The following is a 22,149-nucleotide window of genomic DNA, read 5'->3' as shown; positions in this document are numbered from 1 at the left end:
TAACTCTTCAGAAATGTTGAACCCCCCCCCCCTCCGGGTAATTATGGCTTATACAATGACCCAGAGGTTTGGAATATTAATTAATATGTGTTGAAACATGGATTCACAGTGCCAAGGTTGCCACCTGTATTTTCTAACAAAGTACTAGACATTTATTTATTATAAAAGTCAGTACAGGGAGCATCAGGAAGATGAAAATAAAGATTGCAGAGATGCACAGAAGGGAATCTTTGAGTTTTAAGCAGAGGTAGGTCTAGAGGCAGCATCCTTCCCTTAACTCTGACCTGTGTTTTAGGTGATAAGGAAGAGCTGTTGTTTTCCCTCTCGGCAGCTTATTGCTGTCTGTCCCCTGGCTTTCTGTGCTTTTCTTTGTCAGTTCAGCTTTCCTGAACCCTTCCTGAAATTTATATTCCGTGGGTGTCTCACTATGATGCCTAGGCAGGTCTCAAACTCCTGTGCTCAACCTCCTGAGAATCTGAGACTGAGAAGCATGTGCCACTGAGCCTGGGTGTGGCATTTTGTTTTTTTTTACTGTGGTGGTGCTGCTGATAGAACCCAGGCCCTTGCCCTGCTAGGCAAGAGCTCTAACTCTGAGCTACAACCCTAGCCCAAGAACCCTTCTCACATTCACAATAAAAGTGCCCTGGCAAATTTGGAATTAGTGTTCTGGTTATGGGGTTACCATTCAATTGTTAGTATGTCTTGGGGATGTTTGCTTTAAATAAATCAACAAAATACTATTTTGATGTTCCTATTTAATGTTCTAATAGTAGAGAGAATTCTAATCTGAAAGTAGAATGAAAGTGCCCATAAAATTATTTTTTTTTATCTCCTCTGTCCACTCAGGTTCAATGTTGGACATCATCAAATACATTGTCAACAGAGGAGAGCACAAGAATGGAGTTCTGGAAGAGGCAATAATAGCGACAATTCTTAAAGAGGTTTTAGAAGGCTTAGACTATCTACACAGAAATGGTCAGATTCACAGGTATGGTGTCTGCAGAAGGTCCACATATATGTCCTGGTTTGTAAAGAATTTTAGAAAATTACTGTATGCAGGTAGATACTGACGTTCTCATTTAGGCTAAATAAATAAAAAAAAAATACTAGGGATTAACGGTGTAACTTAGTGGTAGAGCATGGGCTTAGCATGCACAAGGCTCTGAGCTCGATTACTAGCACTGAAAAAAAAAAAACCCAAACCAAATGGAAACAGAACTTTGATGAATTATATTAATATCCTTGGGATTGGTTTGTATGCTTTCACTCAAGTTAGAATATAAAAAGTGCTGAGTGAACTCATTAAAAAATTAGTTTACACAATTACTCTTGAAGTATATTCAGTTGAACTGGATAGCATCTAACTTTGTAATACAGCAAGACTCTTACAAACTTAAATGTTAATTATTTTGGACATGGTGGTGAGAAGAGAGGAGGAGGCACTAATTTCATGTACTTTTGTGACGTAGAATTCTAATTCTTTAAATAGCCAAACAACATAAAATATGAGTGTGTAGTGTTTCAAAAAGATTAGTGTTACTTAGGATGTGAGGAACTTTTGCAAGTAGATAGCCATTTACCAGTAGTAATAATACTGTTATTCCCCTCTCCTCAACCATAAGGGAGCTGTGTATTTGATGATCCCTACTATATTTTCCAATAATTAGAGAAATACTACATTAGAAATAAAACTTATAAAATGGTACTTTTTTGTGTTAGGGTTACTCAGTGTAGCTTTTACGTAATGAAAGGATATCATATAGTATATTATAATTAGTATTTATCATTGGTATCTTCCCAGGGAAGAGATCAATACAATTTACTTTTTAGAGGGCAATGAGATTATTTAGAATAGCAATTTAAGTGGGAGTAGAAAGCTTTACATAGGTAGAGATTTAATTTTTGATAAAATGACAGTGCAGTGAGTTTAGGGGTACTTTAACATTGAAACATAAAATAGTCTACTGAGTAGTGATTTAATTAAATATGGATAATGTTTTTGCATAAAATATTTATTACTAAAATTTTTAACTGTGCCCAAGAGCAAACTCCTAACATGACAGTGTATCCTAGGGACTTTTAAATTTTAACATATAATTTTAATATTCATAAAATAGTAACTGTGTCAAGGAGCTCCATTTTGTGTTATGTTTAAACAGTCTTCCTAAGTCAATGTAATCTAATATTGGTACTCTATAATTCATTCCCCGTTTCTTTTTTCTAATAGGGATTTGAAAGCTGGTAATATTCTTCTGGGTGAGGATGGTTCGGTACAAATAGCAGGTAAAGCTGATAAAGATAAGAACTCTTCCTTGTTTACAGAAATGTTACAGATTCAAGGGATGTAGATTGTTTTTATGAAGTGGATAAGTGGATGTGATCTCTTTTAAGAATGTACCTGGGCCATCCTGTTCTGCAGGACACGCATGTACAGCGTATTTGGGTGTGAAGCATAACATGTTTTCTTGCTGTTTGGTAAATCTTTGTTAGATTTTCAGATAAATAACACTAAGTTACTACAGAACATTTTGACAAAGAATGATTTTACTTCTTATTGATTTTTTTTTTAACCTTTCAGATTGGTTAGTAGGAGTAAGTGCAAAAAGTAGTTTTGAAAAAGATTTCGATGAACTTGAAAGTTTAAAACGTGGTGGCTGAAAGAGTTTTGAACTGTGAAAATCATGGACTCATTTTTGTTCTTGAATCTGACCCAACTTGGCTGTTCTGGACAACCAGTGGGCAGGGGCTGCAGTAAATGGGTACCGAATGGATGCACCAGATGAGCATGGTCCTTACTTGCAGCCTCACATTTTTATCTCAGGTCGTCAGGGTAACCTGTAAGCCCGGCATATTTTACACCACGTCCTTGGTCTGTGTCAGGGATCTTTTGAGCTGTCACCATCTCTCAGTGGGGATGCTTTGACACATTCGGCTGGGCTTCCCTTCCTGCATTGCTGTGGCTGTGTGTGCATCCTTCTGGCTTCCAGGCATTAAGCATTATTAGCAGCCCTTTCTAGCCACATCCTTGGTGAAAGTCACTGGTGGACTTCCGTTGTTAAGAATGTTGAAATTTGCCCCAAATAACTAATCAGACTAATTGGTTTCATTCCAAATAGGGGTAGAAAAATCCCATCTTCTAGCATAGATTTGGGGTTTTCACACACCTGGTTATTAAATCACAGTTGATCATAGTCCTTGGTCTCAGTCTTGTTTCCCAACCTGAGAATCTAGGTTTATGAGAAATGGAAGATTTTTTTTGTTGTTGTTTTTGTTTTGGTACCAGAGATCGAACTCAGAACCTTGTGCTTGCGAGGCAGGTTTTGGAACCACTGAGCTAAATCCCCGGCCTGAGAAATGGAAGTTTGGTAGAAAGCAAACTCCCAACACAAAACTAAACTTTGAGTCACCTTGATTCGCTGTTTGTCCCTCTTAGTGTCAAAGGACCTCTTAGAAGCAAGAAGCTGACCTTAGCCTCTAAGTTAGGTACATATAGAGAGGCTTTTTTTTTTCCCTTTTAAAGTAAGGAAGATAGATTTTGAAACCATCAAATTGGGAATTTGTTTCAAATCAAATTCTCCTCCCAGAACTAATAATGAAAATGATTATCTTTGAAAAGATAGATTTGTTCAATCATAGTAGTTTTAACATGTTTCTGCCATCTTGATCCACCAGTGGTCCATGCATGACTGTCTCATCAGGCAGCTTGTACCATTGGTGGTAGAAGTGGTACAGTCATACCCAGGACTGTCATGCATGTACCACAAAGTGCTTCAAGCCACCTGGCAGCGAGACATACAAATTATAGCCCTGTTATGAATGTGTTAATACTACTAGGGAGGCTCTCTGCCCAAAGCCTTTAGAATAAAAGTCTTTTTTTTTTTTTTTTTAAGTACTGGGGATGGAACTCAGAACCTTGCGCTTTCGAGGCGGGTGCAGCGCCACTGAACTAAATCCCTGGCCCAAAATAGTCTTGTTTCAACATCTTCTCTGTGACTTAGGGCATATTGCTCCATCTTTAAGCCTCAGTTTCCCCATCTGTGAGATAGTGATGATAATGCTTATGTTTCAGGCAGATACTGAATTCCTCTGTAGCTACCGAAGCTTAAGATTTAGGTTCCTGTGAGTAGAGTGTGTTTCTAGGACCTGTAGAGTGTTCTAGGTGGGGCAGGGGAGCCAGTTTGCAACCAGGAAGTATTTCTATGTAAACATTTTGTTAAATGTCTAAAAGGATTATACCTGGTTATAGCACTGATAATTTTATATTCCCTATTACAAGGAGAACATTCAAGTGATACAAACTTTATGTCCCATGGAACCTGGACCTACTCTTGCTTACGGGGTTGTTGCAGTAATTAAATAGATGTAAGAAATCCTTATACAGCCAACAAAATGAGAAATGGACAAAAATAGTTTACTGATCTCAAAATGAAAGTGTTCCTTTATGAGTGAAACTCACATCATTACTTATATCAAACTTACTATAAACGAAAATGCAGATTAAAACTATATTGAGAAATTATTGATCTCAAATGACCCTATTCTGTTGGTAAGACTCTCAGAAGATAGGCATTTTAGAAAATCGTTGGTAGTAACATGAAGAGTTGCATCCATAGTGGGGAGAAATCTGGCCCTATCTCTCAGAACTAGAGGTGCATTTATCCTTTTTCTCAGCGACACAGTGGGGTGTTGGAGTCACCTCATAGAAGCCACTGTGCACATCTCTTTCCAAGCCCACCTTCAGTGACATCATGGCAATTGCTGGCGATCAGCCACGGTGGGAATCAGCACATTGAATGCTCAGGTTCTCTTTTTAGACGGAGAGTTGGTTGCTAAATATTTTCTAGCATACTGCTATAACTACCTCATTGCTAGGAATTTATCCTCTGGCTGTGTCTGGGTATGTTGGGAATAACATCGTAGTATGTTGGTGATAGCAAAAGATTGGAAAGAACTCTGATGTCCTGGTTAAAATGGTGCATGGCATGTCCACATTGTAGAATACCTGCCAGCTGTAAAGCAGAAATAAAAGCTCTCTATACATGGACATGAAAAATGAAATTGCCAGACTACTTGGTTAAATGAATAAAACAAGGTGGGAAACAATAGAGATATTTGTTACCTTTTGTGAAAGAAAAGGGGAGAAATAAGAATATATCTGTAGGTATTTTTACAGAGAAGACTAGAAGGATAATCTTGTGGGAGTGAGACTGTTCAGTGTATACCTTTTACAGTCTTTTGAATTTTAAACCATATAAAAGTATGACCTAGTAAAACAAAGAAAGTGACACATTAGATTATCAATAAGTCAGTCATTTAAAAACCTTTTATTATGAAAAATTGCAAATGTAGTCCATGTAGAGAAGATGAGCAGTGTCCTGTTCATCACTCAGCTCCCATAATTGTCAGTCTTTCACTACTCTTCATTCATCCACTCCTCCCACCACCACTTTGTGGAGTCTTACCGTTATTTGTGTTGAATTTTGTCTGTAAGCAGTCTAAGTGCCTTATGTATGTGTGTTTTGGTTATCACCCTGGGAGTGTTTCTTATCCTACAGGCTAAAGACAGTTTGAGGAAAATACAACTAAACAAGCAATAACTAAAAAAAAATTGGGAGCAAAAATTGGGAACCATCCAGCCTCAAGTAGCCTAGATGTTAAGAGCATATGCACATTTTGGTTTTATCTGGTTTAAGATTCTCAGGCCACCACTTAGTGGCTCTGTGACTTTGGTCAAGTTATCGAACCTCTTTAAGACTTGGTCCCCTTAAAGGGGGATAAAAATAGAACCCACCTCAGCTTTCTCTGTAAAAGCAAAGGCTACTCTTCATGTCCAGTGATCTTAACAGTGGATAGCCCACAGTAGGCACACAGTAGATATCAACAGATGCTGCTCCACCATGGCTGCTTCTGCTGCTACCAGTAGTGTTACTATAGCAGAAGAATCACCATGTCTCTTTCTTGTGCAGCCTGGAGATCATGTGTACCTCAAATTTGTCTTGAAAGAGGTTCAGCTCTCAAGGATTTATAAGTTACAAAGAGTTAACGCTTATTAATGATGGAATTTGGAAGTAAATTTGCCATTAATCTTGTACTAAGCTAACAAAGAGATATAACTAATTTTCTTTGGTGATGAAATGATCCTTTCTCACTAAGAGGGGCAAAAGAGCAATGAACTTCCTTTGACATGCAAAGGTGGGTCAAACCTGCTTTATTCCTCCACTTGGTACCCAGGCAGCCACCCCATCCCATTATTCTTGTCAGATTAATGATCTGAACTCTTTCCCGGGCTGTCTAGAACACACTCTCTTTTTCTTTTTCTCAGTTAGGATCCCCCAAGGTAAGGTTTCTTTCCATTTCAGGCTTCTAGTTTTTCCTCACTGTGGGTGGCGGTTTCTAGTGTGACCCAGGGTGAGGTTGCTCATGGTGCTCTTGGATGCAGAAGGGCACATGCAGAAGCCCCCATGAGGTGTGGTGGTAGGGATTAAGCGATCAGTCTGTAAAGGACCGTGCCTTTCCTGTGACTTGCACGTAGTGAGGACTTTGTGTTACAGCTGAGGGTCTCCTTGGTAACTTTTTTGTACCTGTGACTTCCTCTTAGGAAGGAACAAGAATTGGAATTGCCATTTCCCAGGTGTATAGGGTGGTCTAACAGGAACTCAAGTAAGTTCAGTTTCTGTATCTCTGGAGTTCTAGCTTTCCAGAATTCACATTTAATTCTCTCCTTATTCTCTGACCCCTGTACAACATTAAATTCATACAGAATTTAGAATTTCAACTTTCAAAGTTAAACATAAAGCTCTTGCTGTAAAAAAGCATTTTCATGTCTCCTTGGTATGTAGGTGGGTACTACTGCTGTCCCCTTTGATGGGACATTGACTTTCTTGGTTAGGCCAGTGCCTGAACAAAAACCAGGACCAGGAATCTTTGCGTCTTTTGGGGGCATCTTTGTCTGGAGGGTGGAATATGTTTGTGTATGTGTGTTTGTGTGTGCGTGTGTGTGTGTGTGTGTGTTGAAAGCAGACTCATAGCAAGAGCAGGAGTGAAACTGCCTGTCTTGGTTGCTACCTGTTAGATTTGGACAAATAATGTGTTGCTTTTACCTGGGCTGTTCTTGCCCTTTTCCCTTTGTATCCTGTATTTTTAATAAAATTTAGGCCAGGGAGTTTAGTTTGTTTTTATGTTTTTGAATGTAATGTATATTGCATTGAGAGTATTACTATGTGCATTGTTTTATGAGAGGGTATTTTTGGTATCTGAATAGAAAGCATAACAACTTTTAGGTAAAAAATTATTCATTCTACCATGTATAAAAATCCCCCTCAGAAAATTTTGTCAGACTAGAGCTGATTAAAGGGCCTGGATTAGACTTGAAGAAACCCTTGCCTTATGCACTTAAAAAGTATGTGAATAAGGTTAATATGTGTAGTTCCAATTATAGCAAATTCTACAAATTCTGTGTAAAATGTAGACATTTCTGTTGGGTGTGGGTATAAAACCAGTGTCCACTGTGTACCGAGAGCTTCCCACGTGTCAGGCCAGGTCTTGGGTGCCGAATGCACTGGCACTCATTCAGTGAACAGAGAAGTGACACTGCAGAGTGGGGACGTAAGTTGCCCAAGTCACACACAAGATAAATGGTGGAGTGTCCGCCTCCAGAACTTGTCAGCCCATGTCTGTGAGTTTTCCAAGGAGAGGACCCTAAATCTGGATTTAAATGGTCCCAGGCTTAGATGGAACAGCAGTAGTGACTACTAGCCCTTCAGTTCTCTTCTCTGAGTAAAGCAGTTCTGCTCTGGGTCAGGGGATGTATCATCCACTGCCTTCTCCCTCTTTCCTGTTGAAATACACAATGTCATTGGTAAAATTTTAGGAGATAAGATCCGAAATCATCTTAGAGGTCACTTTGCATAGAATTAAGCTCGGTAGTGACCCATACTCTTCTCAGACTTGCAAACTTCAGGTTTGAGGTAATGAATTAAAACCAGAGGACTGGCTACTCTGGGTTGAAGGAAAACTCTTTCCTTTCCTTCCTACTCTGTCCTCTGTGCTTGGAAAGCCAGTGTGTGACTTCCTTATAGTAAACTTGCAAAATGTTTTGCTGCAAAATGTGATAGAAGGAGGAGTGGGTTTGTGAAAGTTATGCTTTGCCCACGGTGTAGCATTTTATTTTCCAATTTGGTGCTGTTTCATATTGTAAGGAAGAGCTTAGTACTTTGTCTGGCAAGTGACTAAGCCTATTCATCCAGAAGGAATGAAAGAGATTTTAAGCGAATGTGGTAGGAATTAATATCCAACAGTCACTTGGGGGTGATCTCTGCAAATTTGTTTATTCTAGGATTCTGTTAATTAATGTCAACTCTTAAATTCTATTAAAAATGTTGATTTCACACATTTAATTTCTGAATAACTTTCTAGACACATAGTACTGTATTACATATAGGAGATCTCATGCTCATTTTCACACAGTTCTGGCTTTTAGGTGTAACCCCCAGTGTGGTATTAGGAGGTGATTACAGTGTGGTGTTTGAGAGGTGATTACTTCATGAAGGCCGAGCAGTGCCCTAACAAAGAGGGTTCAGAGAATTTTCTTCCCCCTTTCATGTTTGGACAAATAGAAAAGGGGCCATTTATGAAGCAGAAGACAGGTCCTAAACAGAGAATGAATCTGCTGTTATCTTAAATTTCTGTTGCTTGTACATTGCTCATTGTTATGGTTTAGATCTAGAATATTTCCCCAAAGCCTCATGTTCAGAAATGGAGATTTTGGAAGGCGAGTGGATCACAGTAGACTAATCCACTGATGAATCCATAGCTAAGAGTGCTGTTAGGAAATCAGTCTGGTCAGAAGAGGCTGCGGGCATCACCTGCAATGGTGTATATATCCCTCCCTGGCTCCTACCCTTCTCTCTCTGCTTCCTGGTCCCTATGAGGTGGGCAGCTCTCCACTGCCAAACTCTTCCACCCTGCCCTTCCTTCCTCACAATGAGTCTGCCATGGACTGAAAACACGAGCAAAATAAACCTCTCCTCCTTGAAGTTGCGGTTGTTAGTTATTATGTCTCAGCTGTGGGAAAGTGACTAAGACTCCCCAGTATAAGGTATTTTGGTGCACTGTGAATGCATGTAGACAGTACTTACAGATGTAAACGTATATTTCCCATCCTTAGTTTTATAACAGGAATCAAATCTGCTGCTGAGTTAAGCATCCTACAACTGTAGAGAGTTACCCTCACATGTATCTCCACGGGTCTGAGCCCATTCATACCGACCTGTAGGGTTTTCACTAAGAAACATTGGTATGATTTGGGTATCATTTCTGATGGCTAGTAGGAAGATTATATCTTCATCAGCCTTGAATGCATTTTCAGCGTCAGTCTTCGTCTTGAACACTGGAAACCCCATGACTGAACTGCTAGGGCAACAGTACGACTTAACTTGCTTCCTATACTTGGTGTTGCAGTGCTCTCAAGGTGAAGGTGAGAAGGGTGCAAGGCGACTGCAGTTTTACATCCGCAGCTGCAGGGCCCTTTCGTGTTCTTGGCTTCTGATGGGGAGGGCTGGAGCTGGTGGAGGTATTTCTTGTGTGGTAGGGGAGAGGCTGTCCCTTTGAGCAAGGCAATCCGGGCCGCAGTCTACAGTGGAAGCAGCCTCTGATGAGAGAGGCCAAGCTCTGAAAGCCCCGAGGCATCAATGCCTGCGATGCTGTTGGCTTCCTGTTTATTGGCCCCATGGGCTTTGACACTAGCTCGCCTAGTTCAAACCTGGTGCCGCCCCTTCCAGTCCAGCAGCCACATAGGCTCAGTTCATGCGTGTGTACAGTGAGAAAATAGTAGTGCAGTAAAGAAGTTAGAACATGTCCCATTTTACAATTAGTTGCTGTATTGCTTTTGTCTGAAAAATAGCACAGGCCTTTTAATTAAGTATTCCAGGTGCCCAGAGATCAGGAGGCAGCCAAGGAGGTTTTGCCACACCCCCTTCTTTGCCCAGTCAATTCCCCCAGCATCACCAGAGCGTAGAATCTGCTGTGTGAATCTGACCACATGGTTCCCTTGGGTAGTTTGACACTGTAGTTTAGCTTAAATATCACGTGGCTTCTGTTGCATGAGAAGCCCAAATTATGCATAAAGAACAGAATAAAAGATAGCTAACAGGAAACAGAGGGATGGATCTTTTGCAGATGGGAAGGGGACCACGAGATGCAGGGAGAGGGCCAGGCAGGGAGGGGAAGGAGAAAAAGAATCAAGATGTGTTGTGTACATGTGCCAACTCCGCATGATGTGTATAATCTTTATGTACTGGAAATGTACACTAATAAAAATAAAAATAAGCCCAATATTGTTGTAATCGAATAAAGGCCTAGCTCCCTAGTAATAGTAGAGGAGGAACCTGTTTCCTCCATGGATCTGCAGAGCTTCTGGCTTCTCCTTCATGGTCCCCTTGCTTGATTCCGCTGATTTATATCTTCCACGACAAAGGGAATTTATTTCTCATGCAAGTTTTTCCAGTCCTTTCCTCCACTACCTCCACCTTCAGTGAGTTAAGCCCCTCACCCTAACAGGTTTAAAGTGCATTCCACACCCTGCCAGCCACTCCGTGACCCTGTGCTGACACGGAACAGAGCCGCCCCTTCCTCTCTCAGACTGGACACCTCTCAGAGGCGGGAGCTCTGTTCACCTCCATGTCCCCGGGTAGTACCTGAATCACGGCAGGTGTTCAGGGACTTCCGGTCACTGTGACGGAGTGGAGACGTGTGGGATGCCTTTCTTTTGAGAGGCTCTGCAGTCCGTGCGCCTGTCGCTGGCAGAGGCACAGGTGTAGGGCATAGTTGAAAGTTCAGCTAAATGAGCATATACATTAGCTTCACAGAGAGGGAGGTGAAGATATTTAAAGTAATCAGGTATATATACTATAATTTTGAAGGCTGAAAATAGTTTTTTAATGAACATTTTTCACCTCTGATTTTGAGTATGCTTTGCTTTAGGCAGGTAGCAATTAAATGAGTAATAAGGTAAAGGAATAGAGGTGGAGAGCATGAATTTAAGGACGTTCGGTACACCCAGAAAATAGAGTGCAGGACAGGGAAGTTAAAATCTTTGGGTGGCACAAAGTGCCAGAATCATTTCAGGAACAGTTTGCATGAATTATGCTTGAATGGATTATGATAAAAGTCTCATATCAGTTCTTTTTTGGCTTAAGTAAATAAGGATAACAAAAACATGCTTCTTGATGTTGGGGATCTTGACGAATGATAACGTTCGGTGAAACCTCTGGCATGAAGTAGGAGTGTAGTCCGTTCCGGAAACTCACGAGCACACGTCCGAGAGAGATATTTGGCAGATCATAAGCAGCTTTCTGCCCCTTGACAGCTGCTAGCAGTTGTTGGAGCAGCCACTCACGGAAGCCTGACTGGTTGAGCCCAGCGGAGAGGAGTCACCCTGGTCTGAACTGCTGCAAGTCCTCAGCTGTGTGTGTTCGGCCACGTGGGCACAGGGCTGAGCCTTAAGAAAGTGCCTAGGAGGGCATGGGCGGTGGGGACTCAGTCTCCCTCTCTCCCCCCTTCTTCCTTCCCTGCCCCCTTGCTTCCCTTCTTTCTTGCCTTCATTCTTTTAATTAAGGGCCTGCAATGTCATAACTAAGTTACATTCAGATGTTATCAGAGGCCACAGATGTCTGGGTAAAAGACATGAGCTTTTAGACTGAAAACACAGTAATTTGACTTGGTTCCTCACTTGCTTATTTTTTCATTTACTTTTCTGTTTCCTGTTTTTTATAGCCTGTCCCTTTCTTGGTGAAAAGGTGAGGGTTACGTGAGCATTGGGTTCAGTGTGCCTTTGAGTGGCTAGTTGATAGGTGTTTATCGAGCATTTACTATGTTCTGGGTGCAGTCCTCTGAGTTGACACTGGTAAGCATTGGAGACACTGTGTCTACTGCCATAGAGTTTGCAGTTCAAGTGAGACAGATGTCAAACCCGTTAACTATACAAAATCAGTGTCCACTGTTTGTGTGTGTGGAGGAAAATGCTTATTCCTGGGGAATTCAAGTTAGCCACATTCAGACTAGTTTAATAGTTTGTCCAAGGCCTAAATTGTAAATATGTGTTGGAAACAGGAATGGCTTTGGTCATTGATAGCTTATAAGTTGCTGCATGTATTGCACATTGATTATAGGTTTTTAGGAAATTTAAATAGTGACAATATGTATGTGTATTCCAAGATATTTAAATTAACCTTTGAGTATGTGGGGTCCCCTTGATGACCCCGAGATGAAGCCAGATGTCATCTAGTACCCTTGGGCACGAATTTAGCCTTTTCTCTTGGCCAAGTCCTTTGCCGGTCATGGTTTCTGTCACCTGTAACATGACTTTCTTAGGCTCTGGAGTGTCCTTTCAACTGTGTGACTTCAGTGCAGAACTCTGGGGCCCTTGTGGCCCCAACAGACTGCACTCCTCCCAGTCTTTCCTGCTTCCTCTAATGGCAGAATCGCCCTTCTGCTGAGGAGGCCAGAAACTAGTGTTCCTTGACCTTTGTCTTTCCTGCATGCATACCCTCCGACCTGTCCAGTACATCCAGGACTCCTACTGCTGACCACGTGCCCCCACAGGGATGCCGTTGCTCACTCTTTTCTGGATTGCATTGTTTTCCTTCTGAGGGGTCTTCTTCCTTTGCCTTCATCCTCCGTGGTCTGTTCTCTCCTCAGCATCCAGAGGGATGCTGTTAAACCAAGTTGATTTGTGTCATGCCTTTACGGAAAACCTTCCCATCCCTTCCTATCTCAGATGACTGTCACAATCCTTCTGTTGGCTGGCAAGGCCTTATAGGATCTGGCCTCTCATTATCTCCTTGACTTTCTCAGTTGCTTCTTCTTTTCCTTTCCTCTACTCAAACAGATAACCTCGTTGCCTTGCCTGCTCCTGCCTCAGATCTTTGCACAGGCTATTCCCTCTGTCTGGAATTACCTTTTCCTTACCTTATTCAGACCGTGGCTCAGATATCACATCATTGAGCCTTCCAGGCCATCCTGTGGTATACTGCAAACCTTCTACCCCACATTTCTTATTCCCTGTGCTACTTTTCCTGGCTGCACATATCAGCAAGCTCTGCATTAGGGGACCCTTGAGCTGTGCCCCTAGATCAGCAGTAGCAGCCTAGGCTTGGTACCAATGGAGAGAAATAGTGGAGGTAGGGCTAGCAGTAAGCCCTCTGCTGAGTCTGATACACACTGAAGCCTGGGTAGCCCTGCTATACATGGTACTTAGCGATTTTGCTTCTTATCTATATTTACTGTTCCCCTTTCCAAAACTCCAATTTAAATCTTAGCTTGATCAGGATAGAGGTTTCTCTTTTTCAGTCAGTCCTAGTTTTAGAACTGGAAATGGCACTGAGAGAGAACTTGGTAGTTAGTTGTTGAGTGAATTAATGAACATATGGCTACATAGTAAGTGTAGATTAAAAGAGTACTGAGCAACACAGTTTAATACATGATCCTCCTAGTTTAGTGACCTTTCATTGTTAGGAGTTTTAAATATGATGATTTCTTTATCATGGATTTGAAAACATGCAGATTTTTTGAAGACTATATTATCCTCCAGTAATCCTTCTCAAAACTTTTCGGAAATGAGTTGTTTCTTTAAATACTTGTGGCAACTGGAGTTGTGTTATGTTAATCATCTCTCATAGGGACCATCTCACAGATACAGATGGGCTGTTGTGGCTTAATGGACGCTATTGATAGTAGAGCTAGTCAAGTGGAGATTTGTATGAAAAAGCCCACCTGCAGGTATATAAATATTGCATTGAAAATTAAACTTATTAATATTTGATCTAAGTTGATCCTGTCTATCTTTGTGGATAGGCCAGCCCAGAGCCCCTGCTGACTTGAGAGGAGAGCCTTCAGCTTAGGAAATGTTATTGCCCGAATGATATGCTTTACCTAGTGGTCTCCTTGCCACAGCTTTGGCAGTTCTCAGAGCAGGGCTCACGGATGAAGGAACTGAGGACTGCAGAGCAGCTGTGGGTGTACTTGAGGTCATTCTAAAGGTTATAAAAGCAGATCACTCTCAGATACCCTCAGAATTCACTTCTGGTCTTTGCCAGTCTCTCTGGCCCCCATGATTTTTAACTCTCTACTTTTTGACAGTTCAGCTGCCCCAGGGCTCAGGTTCTTCAACTATGAAATAAGGAAAGTTGACAGCATGTTCTCTAAGGACCTGTATTACTTAAATGTGTCTGAGTGACCCTTCACTAGAAGAGTCACCAAAGACATTCTCAGTCCTATTTTAAAGCATTCAGTAGGTGAGAGGATGGTCTTGGGCGTGGGGTAGAGATTAAGCCAAATATCTGTTCTGTGGCTACTTTTATCAGAGCATCTTTAAAATATCCCTCTTATCCACTAAGGATCCTGGAAAAATAGATGGATAGGTCATTTGGGGATTATCATTGTTTTCTTTGGTTCACAGTAATTATCATGTTTGATAGAAAGTTGCCCAGGAGTGATCTCTTTGGCACAGATATCATTGTATCACTGGAGCTGAGAAAGCTGGGTGTTTCCTGGGACTGACAGCACAGCTGGCTGGTATTGCAGCCTTTGAGAGCGGTATTCAAAGGGAACTTGACGGCAGTGTCAGGAATCTACCCAGATGAGACCCCCAACTGTTGTTTCTAAAGATGAAAATCTATGTTTACGGAAGAATAAAATGATATGTTCTAATTTCTCTGCTTCTTTTGTCATCTGGAAATGTGAAATTGCCATTCTCTAATGTTTTAAAAGCAATCAGGACCGCCCATCCCTTATTAATTAATAGGGAGCGTGCATTTCTGCAGGGCAGCTGATGAGTGACTCTCCAGGGCCCAGACTCAGGAAATTCCACAAGTTCATGTTTTCTGACCGCAGATGCCTTGGCCATTACGCTGTGGATGGGTGCTATGGGCAGTAGAGCCAGCAAGGCCATTGCTCACTGCTAAGCAGAAGGAAAGCCAGGCACTTGAGGGACAAAGGGGACTGGGTGATGAGGGAGGCTGTCAGGGACTCTGTTTGGTTTTGTCTGTCCCTCTCGGGCTACCAGGCTTTCTCCTGAGCAGGACAGATGGTGTGTGAGCAATTGATTACTAACAGTGGATCAGGTGCCAACATACTTACTGATTTGCTTAAAATCAGTACACTGATGCAAGGTGTATTGCTCTGGAAGATAATGTTATCCCTCTCAATTTATCAGAGATTTGTATGAGTGGGAGAGAAAGTTGTGCTGCAGACATGTGTCCTGAGAATGATCTTTGCCCCCAGCTTCTCTTCCTGTGCCATGGCATCTCCCTTGAGCAACTAACTGTTACTGATGGACAGTTAATAAGAATTGTGATTATAAATGATTTTCATATAATTTTTATTTTTTATTTTTTTTTTTGTTTGGTACCGGAGATTGAACTCAGGTCCTTGTGCTTGTGAGGCAGGCGACGGAACCACTGAGCTAAATCCCCAGCCCAAATTTTAAAAGATTCTATAAAAATCTGAGTATGTGTGTCTTAGTTACTTTTCTCATTACTGGGACAAAAGATCCAGTACCCAAAGTTAAAGGAGGAAAGGTTTATGTGGCTCACAGTTTGTGGAGGTTTTAGTCCATAATCAGATGGCTCCAAGACAGGGTGGCATGGCAGAGGGGCATCACAGAGGAGAAACAGTTCATGGCAGGCAGAAGGCAGCGAAAGTATTCAAGCAGCAAGCAACAAGGGGCAAGTGATGACCTTCTTTCTGTCCCTTATATCTTATCCAGGTTACCCACCCTTAGGGCAGGTAGCGCTCACACCCTTGATCCTAGCATGGCATCCTTGACCCCAGCATCACACACCCTAGATCCACCTATCTCTGAAAGCCCTATTTATGACTTCATGTGGCTTTGGGGGCCACATCTAGACACAAGCCATAACAATGTCCATGGATAATATGACAAATATGTGGATTCAGTTTTTTTTTTTTTTGCTGGACACGTTAGACACAGCCCAGAGCCGCTGGAACAGACAGCTCTTGTGAGATGTGACTTAGGTTTTGGATTGCATTGCCTCTGTGCTTGCTGTGTCATGAGATACATGAACAAGTACACACAAATACATTTCACCTGCACTCTCATTTCACCACTGTGATTCTCTTCATCTGAGAGGTGAAAGAAGAAGGTGTTGAGTTGGTTGTGCCTTGAGGTGCTCTAGGCACATTGCATTGTGCTTAAAGTACCTGCTAGGAGGCTTTGGCAATTTTCATGTGCACAGAATCTGCTCATGTTCTTGCTACAATGAAGATTTTGACCCAGAAGCTCTGGAGAGGGAACTGGGATCCTGCATTTCTTAGAGCTTTCCAGATGATGCTGATGGTTCTAATCTGTAGACCCCCACATTGAATGGCAAGGATCTAGAACAGAATATTGATTCTTCTTTCTCCTGTTTCTTAGAAGTGTGTTGTTCTGTTTGAGGTTTTTGTGTTACTCCAAATAGCTACTCTTGGCAAAAAAGTAAATTAGACCTTTCTTGCAATATGTGCCCCTCCAGCCCCCTTGAGACACCTCTGGATTTGTTTTGATTTGTGCTTCTGGCTTTAAGTCCATGCTTAATATTGGAACTGTTTTAAAATCTGAGATTGCACTGTGTGTTAAACTTTTCTTGGTGATTTTTACCAAGTCTTTTTGAGGATTGCAACAACTTTGGCCTCTGATGCAATGGTTAACTAACCCTTAGCAGTCTGGGTGGAATGGGGAAAAACAGGAGACCAGAAGAGTTACAAAGCCTTTGGGTACAAATCAGAGTACTTGTCTGACAGGAGATTAAGCAAGAAAGACATTTGTTTACCTTTGGAACAAAAAGTTTGGGCAGTGAATTCAAGTTAGTGTAGAGGCCCAGGGATATTGCAAAGGTCATGAATGCTTCTTATTTTCCCTTTAGCGCTGCCAGTGGAGTCGGCAGCACCTGTCTTCCAGGGCTGTTCTTGCTTCCAGCATCACTTCTGCATGTAATTATTCTCACACAAGAAGGGGAGTAGGAATCAAAGGGGCCTGGCCAGAGGGTTTTCTCTGTAGGAGGAAAACGAGTCCCCAGGAACTTGCACTGTGTCCCTCTAGGATCTCATAGACCAGGACTAGGGCAGACCCTCAGACCTTTCACTGCTGAAGCTGAGCAGAATACAGTAAATGGCTCGGAGCCCTGGGGTCTGTCCCCGGAGACTTGGCAGACAACATCACCATCCTCGGGTAGAACCCAAGGACTAATGGAACCTTTTACATCTACATTCCACATGTGAAAGGTTGAAAAACTATTTCTTAAGCGAAGTAAATTAGCAGGGAATACAATTAGGGCTCACATTCTGGGCCGTTTGATTCCAGAGCGCCTTGTCAGGGTAGAAATGTGGCTCCTCTTGAGTCATCAGGTCCTCCCTTTGCTGCCTGTCCTCTTCCCCTGATCAGGGGAATGCTTGGTCAGGCCCTATCATATGCCTCTGAATGAGGGCCACATGTACTACACCGAACGTGGTGTCACTGTTTGGCCCTGTGACAATTGGGTGCACATTCCTGGTTGTGTTGAAATGCCGCTGCAAGAACAGTGGCATTATTTCAAGAAGGACACTGACTTGACTCAGTGGGTGCTGGTGGCTGCTGTCCCAGGTTTTGCCTCATTATGACTTGGCCCCCTGGGCTCTGCATTCTGAACTTGCCATGGGTTGTGCTGATTTCTGCTGAGCAGGGCTCTAGTTCCAGAGGTCCAGCACCCACCTGGACACTTCGGGTCCCGGCTCCCTCAGGCTTCCGAGGTGATTTTCCCAGCAAGCAGGAAGGAGGGCATGGGTTCCCTGTTTCCACTCTGACTTGGCTCTCAGTGCCCGAAGCTCTGATGACATTTTGATGATGGCAAGCCTCCAGGAAAGTGAAATGTCTCTGCTATTTAATTGAGAAACAAAAATAAACAAGAATTGGTAGATGAAGTCTTGGTTTTAATTATATATTTAAAACAATAAATCTGGGAAATGGTGATTTGGCCATTTAAAGATGCAAACAGCATTTGACCAAAGTATGTGATAACTGGGTAAGCATTGTAAGCTCAAGAACACAGTACCCATTGTGGGAGGCCAGTGGCTGAATTATGGTCTGGGGTGAGCATCCTTTGACTAGCGCTGTGATCAGAACTGCAATTTAGGAAGATGAAGGTGGATGGAATAAGTAGACTGGGTGGCAGTGGAAGAGGCATGCTTCTGTTGCGTACCTGGAAAAACTGTGGGTTCCTCTGGTCAGTGCTTGCCTTCTTTTGCTAAGAAAATGGGTAGAATTCCCAGCCAAAGGTGGCACGTACAGTTGTGAGTGTGGCACATTGAGCCCATGAGTGCATTTCTTCTAAGCACATTGTTCAGGTCATGTAACAGTTGGTGGATTTAATATGTTTTTCCATGGTAGGTGTCACTGGAAGGCCAGGATTGTGTGTGGGTCCCAGTAATTCCAGCCCATGGTGCGTAAGCCCGGGCTGCACCTAGACACTGTGATGTGCCGAACAGGAGTTGGTGCTGTGTGGCGGACACCCATTCTAGTACAAACTAGCGTGAAAGATTGACACACAGATTAGGGAAGAAGTGGCCTCAAGAATACTATCATATTTGGCGCGCCCCACCCCCCCAGCGACCAGCCTGCGGATGGTGAAAACCTCTCCGGGTAGAGCCCTGCTCCTTCCAGCCCGCGCCCCACCCCGCCCCTAGCTACTTGCAGGCCCCCCCCCCCCCCCCCGGCCTCTGGCCTCCTGGCGGTGAGGCTTCCTGGTTCCAGCCTACAGAGGAACAGGGGTTCATAAAGGCTATTGTCCTGAGTTCCAGAAGATAGAGCAGAAGTGAACAACAGAAAGAGGGCCTCTCTCAGGCTCCTTGATGAAAACTGAAGTCCACTGGAAAAGTGAAGAGAATCTCTGCAATAAAGGCACACCAGACTACTGTGCTTGGTAAGTTAGAGGGATCATCACTTCCCATCAGAACCTGGACTATCTTCAGGGAAAGGGCAGCTGGAACCTGCAGTAGAACCTTGCAGAGTCCAACCTTGCAGTCCTTGCAGGAGGGCAGGGAGCTCAACTTGGGACTTGGCAGAAATCTGCCTGAATCTCACAGGTCTGCTACTGGCTTGCTGAGACTCAATGACTTATATCTGGACACTGCTGCCCACATTGTCTGTTGTGAGAGCAGAGACATACCCTGAAGGAGCCCTTCATTTTTATTTTTTATTTGTTATTTTCTAAACAATTTTTTTCCTTATTTTTAATTTTTATTTTTTTCCTACTCTTTTCAGATTTTCATTTCTTTTTTTTTCTTTCTTTTCTCTTTTCTTTCTCTCACTTATTCTCTCATTGTCCCACATTGTTCTTCATCTCCCTTTTTGTTCCTGTTCTGGCCCTAATTCAGATTTCTTCTTTATTTTTCTTCTCTTTTTCCTTCTCTTGACTGTCATTAGTTTTAAAGGAAAGTAAATGCAGTTTCTAGCCTCACTATTGCTGTTATGTGTTCTGTTCTCATGTTTGTTCTTTCATTTTGTCCTTTCCTCTTGTCTTCAGCAGTTTCTTAGGGTTTGTGTCATCTTCCTATGTCCTCTGGCCTCATTGCTAACCTTTCCCTATCCTTCTACCTATCTATCCCTCCCTTCCCAACTCCTTCTACCTCCTCATCCTGAAGGGTAAAGTTGCTATATTGAAGAGTTTATTCACTATAAACATATGCTGGGCTGGTCCTCGATTTTGATTTAATTCACACAGTTAAAGGTGATAGATTAATAACTACCATAAATTTTCATTTTCTAAGCTGTGCTTGATGCTGTGGTGTTGCTGAATGTATCACTTGGGCTAAGGTGTTGTGATTGATCTAATCAGTGGTCCTTTCTGGTATATGAAAATGAGATAGCCTGAGAGTTATTAGAGGCTCAAAACCTAAATACCTGGAAGACACCTCTGAGAAGCAATCACTTCATAAGGGCTCTAAATACAAGCAGCAAATATACTTACAATAAGCAATTTTGAAATATCAACCCAGAAATTAAACCAGGGCCAGTACCAAAAACAAAAATGAGAAGACATTTAAGCAAGGGACAGACTCAGACTTCCACCCCACCAAAGACAAATTCTGGGGAAAAAGCAGTGGAAAAGTCTGATAATCAACCACCTGGACACCCTGAACTGATACCACAGGAAGTAACAAAACAGATGAATGAGGCTTTAGAAAAATTCAAAACAGAAATAATTTCCCAGATAACTACAGAGATGGCGAGCAGAGTGAAAGACATGATTAGAGGCTCTAGAACAGAAACAGATAAAAAAATAGATGAACTCAGAACCATGCTGGAAGCCACGAATGCCAGCATAAGAAAGAAATGGAATCCATGAAACAGATTCAAACAGATATCCAGGAGATTAAAAACTCCATTGATAGTATGCACAGCAGATTAAGGGAATGTGAAGATAGACTATCAGATATAGAAAACAGGATTGCGGTGAAGGGCCATGAAAACAGAGATTTCTTCAAAATAGTAAGGGCCCTTGAGAAATCAATCCAGCAGCTGCTAGATGATGCAAAGAAGAATGACATAAGATTGATAGGAGTCCACAAAAAAGCAGGAGAGAGTACAAATGACACAAAAAACAGTTCACAGAAGTAATAGTAGAAAACTTCCCAGACAGAGGTAGAGAATTGGACATACAGATAAGTGAGGCATATAGAACTCCAACTAGCCACTATCAAAAAAAGTCTACACATAGACATACAGTAGTCAAGATCCCAGAAACCCAATAGAAGAAGAAAATCCTACTAGCAGTTCGAGAAAAGAAAGAAATCCCCTACAAAGAAAAGCCTATCAGAATCACAGCAGACTTCTCAACACAAACCCTCAAGTCAAGGAGAGCTTGGAGTGAAGTATTTTAAGCCCTAAAAGAAAATAACTTCCAACCTAGACTGTTGTATCCTGCAAAACTGTCTTTCAGAATTGATGGGGAGATTAGATACTTCCATGACAAAGAACACCTGAGAAATTTCATGAACACCAAACCAGCACTACAAGCAATTCTAAACAATATCCTAGAAAAAGACAATGCAGGTCACAACTCCATGAGGCCCAACAGAGCGAAGACACCAGGCAAGGCAAGAAACTAAAGGGAAAGGGGGAAAAATAAAAAATAAAAGACCCAACAACAGGAAAACATCATGACAAGGATGAATCAATATCTATCAATTATGATGATCAGTGGCCTCAATTCACCAATCAAAAGAAATAGACTGGCAGAATGGATTAAGAAGCAAAATCCAGCAGTATGCTGCATACGAGAAACACACCTAACTCAAAAAGAAATTCATAGACTAAAAGTAGAAGGATGGAAATCAGTTCTGCACGTGACAGAAACCCAGAAAAAAAGCAAGGGTAGCAATCTTATTTGCAGACAAAGTAGATTTCAAACCAAAACTAATTAAGAGAGACAAAGATGGTCACTACATCCTTGTGACGGGAACAGTCCAAGAGGGAGAGATGACAATCCTAAATATATAAGCACCAAATACGAATGCCCCCAACTATATGAAACAAATATTAATGGACATGAAAAACCAAATAAGCACTAACACAGTTGTAGTGGGGGACCTCAGTACCCCACTATCACAAATAGACAGATCATCTAGACAAAAAGTCAACAATGAAATTCTAGAACTGAACCAAGCTATTGAACAAATGGACTTAATAGATGTTTACAGAGTGTTCCACCCCACAAAATCAGAATGCACATTCTTTTTGGCTTCACATGAGTCATTTTTCAGAATAGACCACAAGCTAGCTCCTAGGACATGTCCAAGTAAATGGAAAAGAATTGAAGTTATCCCCTGTATATTATCAGACTGTAGTGCAATAAAATTGGAGACCAATAGCATAAGAAACCGCAAAACCCCCACAAACACATGGAAATTGAATAACACCCTCCTGAACAACCAATGGGTCACAGAAAAAATTAAAGAAGAAATTAGACAGTTTCTATAAATAAATGATAATGCCAGTACAACATATAGGAATCTATGGGAAACAATGAAAGCAGTTCTACGTGGGAGGCTCATAGCACTGAATGCCCATATTAGGAAAACAGAGAGAACTCGGATAAATAACCTAAGGAAGAACCTCAA

General features: G+C 42.0%; 1 protein-coding gene across 3 annotated transcripts in view; it reads left to right on the top strand.

Moving 5' to 3' along the window:
- The window catches only part of Stk39 (serine/threonine kinase 39), a 284,753-nt gene that overhangs the window by 69,424 nt on the left and 193,180 nt on the right, over window positions 1–22,149 (top strand). For all 3 annotated transcript variants that reach the window (XM_004857609.3, XM_087199904.1, XM_087199899.1), the window contains exons 4-5: window positions 847–988; window positions 2,228–2,283. In XM_004857609.3, the coding sequence (XP_004857666.1) occupies window positions 847–988; window positions 2,228–2,283 (198 nt within the window). The remainder of the gene's footprint in view (window positions 1–846; window positions 989–2,227; window positions 2,284–22,149) is intronic.

Source organism: Heterocephalus glaber, unplaced genomic scaffold (genome assembly GCF_053883595.1).
Source record: "Heterocephalus glaber isolate CG9 unplaced genomic scaffold, H.glaber_assembly_v1.0 deba00000347, whole genome shotgun sequence".
Lineage (NCBI taxonomy): Eukaryota > Metazoa > Chordata > Mammalia > Rodentia > Bathyergidae > Heterocephalus > Heterocephalus glaber.
This window is presented reverse-complemented; position numbering and strand designations above follow the sequence as displayed.